Source organism: Sinocyclocheilus grahami, unplaced genomic scaffold, assembly GCF_001515645.1.
Source record: "Sinocyclocheilus grahami isolate Dianchi unplaced genomic scaffold, SAMN03320097.WGS_v1.1 scaffold437.1, whole genome shotgun sequence".
NCBI classification, from domain to species: Eukaryota; Metazoa; Chordata; class Actinopteri; order Cypriniformes; family Cyprinidae; genus Sinocyclocheilus; species Sinocyclocheilus grahami.
In genome coordinates this window covers 687,935-699,206 of record NW_015505616.1, presented here as the reverse complement: position 1 = coordinate 699,206, position 11,272 = coordinate 687,935, and the positions used below count along the sequence as shown (strand labels likewise).

Genomic DNA, 11,272 nt, shown 5'->3' with positions numbered 1-11,272 from the left:
AGCAAGTCCACCTCTGAATGGCTGAAGAAACCCAAAATGAAGACTTTGGAGTGGCCTAGTCAAAGTCCTGACCTGAATCCTATTGAGATGCTGTGGCATGACCTTAAAAAGGTGGTTCATGCTCGAAAACCCTCCAATGTGGCTGAATTACAACAATTCTGCATTGATGAGTGGACCCAAATTCCTCCACAGCGCTGTAACAGACTCATTGCAAGTTATCGCAAACACTTGATTGCAGTTGTTGCTGCTAAGGGTGGCCCAACCAGTTATTAGGTTTAGGGGGCAAACACTTTTTCCACACAGGGCCATGTAGTTTTGGATTTTGTTTTCCCTTAATAATAAAAACCTTAATTTAAAAACTGCATCTTGTGTTATCTTTTACTAATATTTAAATTAGTTTGATGATCTGAAACATTAAAATGTGACAAACATTCAAAAATAAAATCAGGAAGGGGGGCAACACTTTTTCACACCACACTATATATATACTGCATATATGAAAACACAACAAAGCCCCTATAGATATAAAATGGTTTGTGTTGTTGTTGTTTTTTTCCCCTGTTTTTAAAGTCTTTTATGCTCACCAAGGCAGATTTATCTGTTTAAAAATACAGTAAAATTTTAAAAATGTAATTAATTCCTTTGATGCAAATCTTAATTTTTAGCATTCATTACTCCAGTCTTCAGTGTCATATGATCCTTCAGAAATCAATGCTGATTTGGTGCTTTATTATTGTTGCATCCCGTATTGTTTTGGGAGGGATGTTCTCCTCATTATTACGGTATTAACAGTTGTGCTGCTTAGCATTTTTGTGCAAACCGTGATACATTATTTATCATTATTCTTTGATGAACAGAAAGTTCAAAAGAACAGCAATTATTTGAAATAGAAACGTTTGTAACATTATAAATGTCTACACTTTTGATCGATTTAATGCAGTCTTTGCGGTGTATGTAAATGTTCATTTGTCTGTGGTCTCTGGATGAATACAAATCCCCCAAATTTTGAAGCACAGTCCAAGACAAAATGACAATGATGCACTTTATTATGTCATAAAATACTTTAAAACCTTCTTATAAAAAGCACAGGGACACTGAACACTTGTTTAAGGAAGAATCAAGAAGATTCTGCCAGCCTGCAGTGGCCCACGGAAGCGCTAAAAACCGGGGTCAGAGTCTAGAGTTTCCACTGATCAGGAGGTGAAGAGAGACTCCAGGACCAGAGCAATATGTGAGCTCCGACTCAATTTCCGAATCGAGACAGCTTGTTCCTGTGGTCAGTGGAGCGCAGCTGTTCTCCCTGTCTTCTCTGTCATCGGTTCACCTGACTTCATTCAAAGTCCCAAGTGAAGAAATCTGGCAATTCTATCACATTGGCAGACCTGGAAAGCTTGCTTGAGGTCTCTTAGGCAATATGTGTTTTCCTGACAAAAAAATTCTATGTTGCAATATATTGTTTATAGGCATATCTCATCAAAATAACCTCTGAAAATAGAAATCTCTGATTTACTCATATAGGATATATATTTATAATATATAACATTTACCTCTGTGCAGTCTTCTCAATGCCTCAAATGATGAAAGCAGCCTTAAGCAACGTGATCTCATGTTCTCCATTCAAGGATTTGTTTGATAGTTGGCTTTATACAGTGTATGCTTGTTGGCCTTCACTTGTTATTATTTACAGTCAAACATATGCATTCCTCCCAAACTGCCTGCCAGAGAAGCTCTGGTCTGGAGGGTCTTTCTGAGGAGTCTCGGGCTTTCTGCCCATCTTTGTGATCTTGGTTCGTGTTGATATGAAGGATGTGGCGCCGTTGTAGGAGTACTCCCTGTCAGAGAGGAGAATGATTTCAACCCATTACAGCCATTGTTGGTATTGTTAAGTAAAACTATTAAAAACCATTTTGGTGTTTGAAGCTAAAGCTCAAATAAAATAAATATTAGTGAAAAATTTAAACTTGGAAAACTTTAAACCTAAAAAAATGTTGCCTTGGCAACTAACAGTAAAAAATAAGTTGAAATAGTAATAAAATTATTTAAAATTAACACTGAAATAAAAACAAACAAAAGCTATACACCGTAATATATATATATATATATCTGTTAAATTAGGGCACATACCGTATTATCAATGTGAAGGAATTTTCCATATTTATTTTTTACAGGTGTTTTACCTGTATTTTGAATTTTGCTCTTCATTGTGTTGAAGAGAGATTTTCCAGGCAGAAAAATACCAGTACATTTTATATATATAATGATAATACTCAAATAACACTGATTAGACAGCGTCTAATCATCTTCTTTTTTTTCTATTTATAATGTTTTGTTTTTTGTTTGTTCATTTGTTTGTTTTTCGCCAACCTGCTGACCACTAGAATTAAAAATATAGTTTCTGGCTTCGGCTTCTTTCCCATGCTCCCGCCAAAACATCTGTTCTGGGAGTATGTAAGTTTGGTGAGCAGGTACGAAATGCCACGAAAAGAGCGGATTGCTTTACGGCAGCAGCAAATGCATGTTGAGCTATCCACTGTAATTATGACAGTGACATATTTACCACAGTAAATTCCACTCCCTTAACCGTTGAGGGAAGTCACAAAACTACATACAGTTGCTTTAAGAATATGTTAAAATGACTTAAATTAAAATCCTAAACTTAAATGACATGGATGAGATAAATAGGCATTGTTGCCATGGGCATTCATTTGTTAATATCGGTTGCTGACATGAAAATGACAAATTATATGACCTTAGAAAAATTCAGACTCCTTTAAAACAGGTGACACAGTATGTAAGTGGAAAATCTAAGAATCAGACCTGATGCTGAATCCCTCTGTCATGGAAAAGCAAAAGATAAATCCTCCAAGAATGCTGAGAACAGATCCTGCCCAGCCAATGAACAGGGCCGCACCAAGCTCAAATCTAAAAGCAGACAGGCCAAAGACCGGTGTTGGTAAGAAATAGGATGCATACTAGCAATTACAGCAATGTTACTTACTTCTGTTTCACAAATAAGGGGTCAAAGAACTCTGATGTTATCCGGTGTGCGTAGAGAGAGCAGGCGGTCATAGAGCAGATTCCTGCAGAGAGGACAGGTATATAATTACAGGACACTGTCATTTGCAAAAGTGATCATTGCAAATGCTTAAAAAAAAAGAAAGAAACATGACCTAGGTCAGGCGACATTTACCACTGAGAATGAAGTGTAGTCCACACAGACAGGTGATCCTGGCTTTGGTGGTCTCTGATCCCCCTATTTTAGTGCACTTCATGCCCACTAGTGCCAGGATAGCTCCAAAAAATCCCAAACACACAGCTGAGATCATCAGTCCACGACACACCTGGATATAAGCTGCAGGAACAGCAGAAGCCATATACATTTTCTTTTACAATAAGAAAACAGTTTTTTTGTTGTTGTTGTTGTTGTTGTTGTTGTTGTTGTTGTTGTTTTGATAGCAATTTACATATAAAAGAACACTTGATGAAATTATAAAACTTATAAATGTAGAATAATTTATAACATCATGTGTATAATTATAATGTTATGATTATTATTATAATTGTTTTTATGTAAGGTACTTTCAAATGCCATAAATGTGCTATATAAATAAACTTGCCATGCTTGCCATATATATATAGTATTCTAGATTTTTTTTTATAATAAAATTTTCTTTACAAAGAAGCGGGAAGTTATAGACAGTCAGTCAAACATTTATTATATTTATTAATTATTAAAATACATTTTGCTGGAAAAATGACATACATGCCAAAATATTATGGATTGCTTCATCATTTTCAACGTATTACTACTGGGACCAACACAAGTCATTTTTGCACCTTCAGTAATATCTTATTTATGTTATGATACTACTTTTAAGTGATAAGACTTATCATTTTCATCTGGCAGAAGATCCAAAGCAGTGTTCAAAAAATATAGATTCACATTCACACACCTGAACCACCCAGAATACCTTAATAACCACATAGCAACATGCTAACAACCACTAAAAAAGCCTTAGCAACACCCTAGCATTTTTTTCACTGGGACGAAGTGCAAATTTAGTTCTATTTGGAATTCTGTTTAATGCTGCTAATAGTGCATAATACCTTTAAATGAATGTAGCATCTTCCATTAAACTCTCTAGTTAACCGTCAGGGAGGTCACACCACAAATATGTATGGCCATGTAGAGACATGACAATTATACATTAAAATTATTTAATTGCATCATTCACCTGTTTAAACTGCTTTTGCACGGCACCCTGAGGGAACAAGTTTTCTGTGTCTCTGCATTCCTTAAATCTTCCTTCTGTTTGTGGGTGAGTCATTCAGACATAATTAAACCAATGCATGGTTATTAAACCCTATTTACCTACTTGTTGTAATAAATCAGGGAAATAGAGTTTGAGAATCATTTTGCATCTCTTTTAGCACTAAAATAGTGACTTGCTTCTTTATTGCATTCTCAAACTGGTGTCAGCATGCATCAAGCGCAACTTTATCACAATGAACTCCCTGTTTAAATGTTCAAGTGATCGGTTTGGCTTCGGTTTGTGTTGTGGAAGCTTCTGCCAAAACAGCATTAGGGCAATCCAACACCATGCTACTCTGTTTCCGAACAATTAGACAGCTGCACTTTCTGGAGGTAGGAAAAGGACCGACAAAAGATCAGCAATTCTCATAAACACACACACACACACACACACCATTTACTCAGACAAGAAACAAAAAGTCAACAAATGTTTGAAGAAAGCAATAAAGTACCATCCAGTGCAAGCATAGAAGGAAAGTCCTTGCAGTTGGAGACTCCGGTTGAATCCGTAACGCACGTCTTCCAGAGATTGGACCAAAAGGTTGCCGTGGTGATGACTGTCCCGTCCACTGAGGACACTTTCCAGTAGTCAGTCGGGAGCGTGGAGGAGATCAGAATCCATCCGGATATGGTGAGAAATTTTGTTGTTAATATTTTACTTCTTATGTGTATGTTATAGTTATTTTGATAATAATATATATTATGATATGATTTATAATAATATGATTTTTCATCATCAAATAATTAAAATATATATATATATTTATAAAAATAAAAGCTGGAAGTTATACAGTAACTATAATTATAAAGTGAACTTCAAGACAGTACAAAAAATTATACATTTTTGCTGGAAGAGTGGCAAAAATGGATAAGTGCATAATTTTCAGCATAATTTAAAAGTCATTTTTTTCAATAACATCTCATTTATGTTATGATATTACATTTAAATGATCAGACTTATCATTTTCATCTGGCAGAAGATCCAAAGCAGTGTTCAAAAAATATAGATTCACATTCACACACCTGAACCACCCAGAATACCTTAATAACCACATAGCAACATGCTAACAACCACTAAAAAAGCCTTAGCAACACCCTAGCATTTTTTTCACTGGGACGAAGTGCAAATTTAGTTCTATTTGGAATTCTGTTTAATGCTGCTAATAGTGCATAATACCTTTAAATGAATGTAGCATCTTCCATTAAACTCTCTAGTTAACCGTCAGGGAGGTCACACCACAAATATGTATGGCCATGTAGAGACATGACAATTATACATTAAAATTATTTAATTGCATCATTCACCTGTTTAAACTGCTTTTGCACGGCACCCTGAGGGAACAAGTTTTCTGTGTCTCTGCATTCCTTAAATCTTCCTTCTGTTTGTGGGTGAGTCATTCAGACATAATTAAACCAATGCATGGTTATTAAACCCTATTTACCTACTTGTTGTAATAAATCAGGGAAATAGAGTTTGAGAATCATTTTGCATCTCTTTTAGCACTAAAATAGTGACTTGCTTCTTTATTGCATTCTCAAACTGGTGTCAGCATGCATCAAGCGCAACTTTATCACAATGAACTCCCTGTTTAAATGTTCAAGTGATCGGTTTGGCTTCGGTTTGTGTTGTGGAAGCTTCTGCCAAAACAGCATTAGGGCAATCCAACACCATGCTACTCTGTTTCCGAACAATTAGACAGCTGCACTTTCTGGAGGTAGGAAAAGGACCGACAAAAGATCAGCAATTCTCATAAACACACACACACACACACACACCATTTACTCAGACAAGAAACAAAAAGTCAACAAATGTTTGAAGAAAGCAATAAAGTACCATCCAGTGCAAGCATAGAAGGAAAGTCCTTGCAGTTGGAGACTCCGGTTGAATCCGTAACGCACGTCTTCCAGAGATTGGACCAAAAGGTTGCCGTGGTGATGACTGTCCCGTCCACTGAGGACACTTTCCAGTAGTCAGTCGGGAGCGTGGAGGAGATCAGAATCCATCCGGATATGGTGAGAAGGAAGGCAACGATCTCTGTTGCCATATTGCCCATTTTCCCACGTTCTGTTAAAGTGAAATGCAAACAAAAGTCCCGTTTAAGGCAGGAATGAATAATTTGGTAAGGGGTGCTCAGTCTGGACTGGATTGTCTGTTGATGGGTCTCCCACCTCAAAGTTGCTTTATATTCAGCAGGGAGGGCTCTGGCTACTAATCTTTTCAACAGCTGACCAATAGCCTTTTGTTTTCACATTAACTACACCACACACACTCGCATACGCACCCACCCAAACATCACTCCGCAAGAATCATTTTGAGTGAGTCGGCAAAGATGCTGGAGGTCAGGAGGTGAGTACTTTAAAGATGGCTGTTATTGGAAGGGCCTGAAAAGCCAACGCCTCTAGCAGATATTGGTGAAAAATGTTCAGATAAAAGTCTGATGTGAGAGATGTCATTTTGCATATGGGATTCCTTTGGATCAGTGTTATTTTTGGTATCGCTGGGATACTATGTCATATTTTGAATTTATTCATTTATATTTTTTACAGTTGTTATTCATTTTATATTTTATGTTTTCATTTTCATTTTAGTTGAAATATTTGTCATTTTTTTGTGCATGTGTTTCTCATCAGTATTTATTTATTTATTTTTGCATATGATTCATTTGGACCAGTGTTACATTTTAGTATCGTATAGTATTGATCAATATTTTTTGTGTGTCTCAACATTTTTTTTAGTTTGAGGGTTTATTTATTTAGTTAGTTAGTTTTTGAACAATATTTTGAATTACCTTTTATTTTTATATTTTAATTTTAAGTTTAGTAAAAAAATGTTGCTTTGTGTGTGTGTGTGTGTGTTTGGCATTTTTATTAGTTTTAGTTTTTTGTCATGTAGCTTAAAGGATTCGTTTGGTGTTATTTTTAGTATCATTGGAATGCTATTATAGATTTATTAATATTTTGAATTAGTTTTAATTTTTATATTTTATGTTTTAATTTTAATTTGAGTGAAAGATCAATTATATAATATACATTTTATTTATATATTATTATTTCATTAATTTATATTTCAGTTTTAGTTTTAGTTATTTTAATATATGAAGTTACACTATGAAAAAAATCTGAAATTATAGTTTGGGTTGAAATGTTTACAAATGTTATTTACTTTATTTCAAAAGGTTTTTTAAGTCAAAGTTTTATTTATTTATTCATTTATTTCGTTTATTTTTATTTAACAATAATAATTGGACGAGGTTGAGATTCTAATCTGAAGTTTTGTTGCCATCTAGAGGTAAGAATTTGGGTAGACCGTAGCTCCTTTTTCATATGATGATTCTTTAAAGGGATAGTTCACCCAAAAATGAAAATTCTGTCATCATTTACTCACCCTCATGTCGTTCCAAACCTGTATGAGTTGCTTTCTTATGTTGAACACAAAAGAAGATATTTTGAAGATTGCTGGTAATCAAACAGTTAGTAGTTGCCATCGACTTCCATAGTAGGAAAAAAATATCTTCTTTTGTGTTCAACATAAGAAAGCAACTCATACAGGTTTGGAACGACATGAGGGTGAGTAAATGATGACAGAATTTTCATTTTTGGGTGAACTATCCCTTTAACCATCAAAAAAAGTATGTAATAATATATAAGCATCAGGTTTTGACTTAACACTCCTATTCATGTTTGTGCATTTGTCCTAATAAAATTATGTTTTGTACTATAGTTTGCACATAGAGTGCCTCAAGAACTGGAGAGCGTGAGAGTGCATGTAAAATATCCTCACTGTCTAGAATTTCAGACATGCTTCTGGTGTGCTCACTTCACCTTGAGCTTAAAATAACAGATCTTCACTTTAGTAAAATGTCACCGGTGATAAAAAAAAAAAAAAGAAGAAGACATATTTGTCAAGAATAATTAAAGGGTAAATGTTTTTGTATGAGTTCGAGTGCATGTTTGTGTAACCAGGAGGCACCAGTTAGAGAAGGTCAGATGGGTCTTCCTGCCTGTTCTCAGTCTCAGATCCTGTTAATGGTTTCCCTCCGTCCCCCCAGAGGGAGTTACAAAACATAACCTGACCTGACCAAAACATGAGGCTTCTTCAGTCAACAGCTGCTCGCCTCAGCCAAGAACACATAAATTACAATTATGTAATGTTTCAGGTAGTATCAGTTACATTGATAATTTAATTTAATTACTTATTTATTAGGCCAATATAACAACAATGTCATATCAGGTCCATATCAGGACCATAATGAAACCTATACAAAATCAATAGGCTACAAAAATAAACCAACTAGATTATTTACATGTTCTAAAGAAACTATGAATTTTCACAAAAGTTGGTGACATGATGTTAGGGTGTTGTTGGGATGTTTCTATGTAGATTCTGGGTAAAAAAAAAAAATAGTACAGATGAGTTGTCGATTTTTTATAAATGCATATGATGTGATTCATACAGGAATATACAATAAAAAAATATATAATAATTATATATATATATATATATATATACACACACACATTTTCTTTTTTGAAGGTCCACCCCTAAACCTAATTTTCAATGGGGCGTAAGCAGATCGTACAAAAACATACAAATGTGATTGCATAAATTAGTCACCAAAATCGCCAAAAGATAAAATAGTTACGAATTGCCATGAGAGTGAGTTGGCCCTCCGGTTTATCTGCTCAGAAAAAAGTGCCAAAAGACATAAAACAACTTAGCAATTACTTTAAATTTTTTATTTTTTATTTTTTTCAAATGAATATGTGGTTGCTATTAGTGGTAGTGGTTTACTGGTCAAAAACAATAAAGCTTGGTATCGGGTCAAAAGACATAAGTCTCTTTTTAATGTAAACCTATGACACTGATCTATTACATAGGTCTATGACAACGAAAACTACTAAATAAAAAAAATTCCAAATAACTTTTGTTTCACTAAACATGTTATAGAGACATTCTATGGCTCTTATACCAGTGGGGATGGACGACTCAAAACAGCCTGTAATTGTTTTGCAGGTGAGCTGTTGCTGAGTGATACAAGGTCAGCGAGAACGTCAAACTAAATATCTGCCACCATAGCAACCACAGATTCCCTCAAGGAGATCCCTGTGCTGAGGCACATTAAACACGTGTATCACCTCCAACATGCAATTATATTGTTGCAAATTGCATTTGTGAAATTAATCTTGCCATATGAAAGGGAGAAAGTGGCAGTTTTATAATTGCAGAATCATTCAGATGAGGCAGATTGAAGCATGCTGACTGAGGTATGCAGTTATTCATCTTTAGGAAGTGTAAAGGTCACAAACCTCACATCACAATGACTAAAGATTTTGACTTCTTTGATAAATACGACAGACTTAAATGAGTCACACAAAAGCTAGTTTATATTTGCACGCAAGACTAACTAAGGTTTAACTAAGGTTAACTAAGGTTAACCTGTTTATGACAGAACTCCATGATGACATTCCCGGGAAATTTGACTGAAAAAATAAACGTGACTGTACATGTTTATTATGTGCAATGCAGCTACTGTATTTACACCACACAAATTTGAAGCATATCATTTGGGATGCTCAGACAGAGCTAAGGTTAAAGGAATAATTCACCCAAAAAGGAACATTTGATGAAAATGTACTCACCCTCAGGCCTCAGTTTGTTTCTTTATCAGAGCAGATTTGTAGAAATTTTACATCACTTGCTCACCAATGGATCCTCTGCAGTGAATGGGTGCCGTCAGAATGAGAGTCCAAACAGCTGATAAAAACATCACAATAATCCACAAGTAATCCACACGAGTCCAGTCCATCAATTAACATCTTGAGAAGCAAAAAGCTGCATGTTAAGAAACAAATCCATCATAAGGGGGTTTAAACTGTCGCTAATCCATAATAATGCTTCCTCCAGTGATAAAGTCCATCCCCAGTTGTCCTCTAAAATCAAAATCCACCAGCATATTTTTTTTTTTTAGAACTGTTTTGGACTGTTTTCACTTGTAAACGGTGCTTGATCTGTGCATATTTCTCTCCTGATTCAGACAAGACCACTTTTTCACTTAAGAAAGGATTCACTATTACAGAGGACTCACATTTTAGCAAGAGTTTGAAGTTAAAAATGTCTTAATGATGGAATTGTTTCTTACAAACACGCAGCTTTTTGCTTCACAAGTTGTTAATTGATGGACTGGAGTGGTGTGGATTACTTGTGGATTATTGTGATGTTTTTATCAGCTGTTTGGACTCTCATTCTGACGGCACCCATTCACTGCAGAGGATCCACTGGTGAACAAGTGATTTAAAGCAACATTTTTTGAAATATGTTCTACAAACTCATCTATGGATGGCCTGAGGGCGAGTAAATTTTCAGCACATTTTAATTTTTGCATGAACTGTGCCTTTAACAGTTGGCCTCTTTCAGTGTTACACAGCGATACGGGGGGAAATGGGACCTGTTTTAGAATATAAATTATGGCTCTAATTTTCTTATGTAACCTAGAATAAAACAGAGAACAGTATGAGAACAGTAAGGAATCCACAAGCTTGCTGTGTTTTCAAACACTGCTATGAACATTTGATTTCCAACTGACCACAAATTCCCAGAATTAAGATAATCACCAGATTCTATTATAACCGAAATGCTGCTGATCCATGTTTTATTGCTTTTTTTTCTGGGTCAGTTTTCCAGCAGAAATATGTAATCCCTTACTGGAGCTTGGCCTCTGGTGTAAAGTTCACATTTAAGATGTTCACATTTCACATTTAAGCAAAGTAATAATGACTCAACAGTCAGGCTTTCTTTGCAATGCAGAACATTGCGTGTAAGTCAATCATTCCTGATATACAGCTGTGACCCCTTGCAGCCCCTTGCAGATTATGTTCGGCTGATTCTTGGAGGCTACAGAAAAGGGCTTCCCTTCTCACGTGTGTGTGTGTGTGTGTGTGTGTGTGTGTGTGTGTGTGTGT

The 11,272-nt window shown here is 35.4% G+C and overlaps 1 protein-coding gene across 1 annotated transcript in view; it reads right to left on the bottom strand.

The window, feature by feature from the left end:
• Positions 1-1,151: 1,151 nt before the first annotated feature.
• LOC107551926 (claudin-10-like) overlaps positions 1,152-11,272 on the bottom strand; it is a 12,065-nt gene continuing 1,944 nt past the window's right edge. Inside the window, exons 3-8 of the mRNA XM_016233704.1 lie at positions 6,147-6,377; positions 3,191-3,352; positions 2,999-3,080; positions 2,818-2,922; positions 1,548-1,832; positions 1,152-1,424 (exon numbers count right to left, since the gene is read on the bottom strand). Of these exons, the coding sequence (XP_016089190.1) occupies positions 1,688-1,832; positions 2,818-2,922; positions 2,999-3,080; positions 3,191-3,352; positions 6,147-6,366 (714 nt within the window). The 5' untranslated portion in view covers positions 6,367-6,377 and the 3' untranslated portion in view covers positions 1,152-1,424; positions 1,548-1,687. The remainder of the gene's footprint in view (positions 1,425-1,547; positions 1,833-2,817; positions 2,923-2,998; positions 3,081-3,190; positions 3,353-6,146; positions 6,378-11,272) is intronic.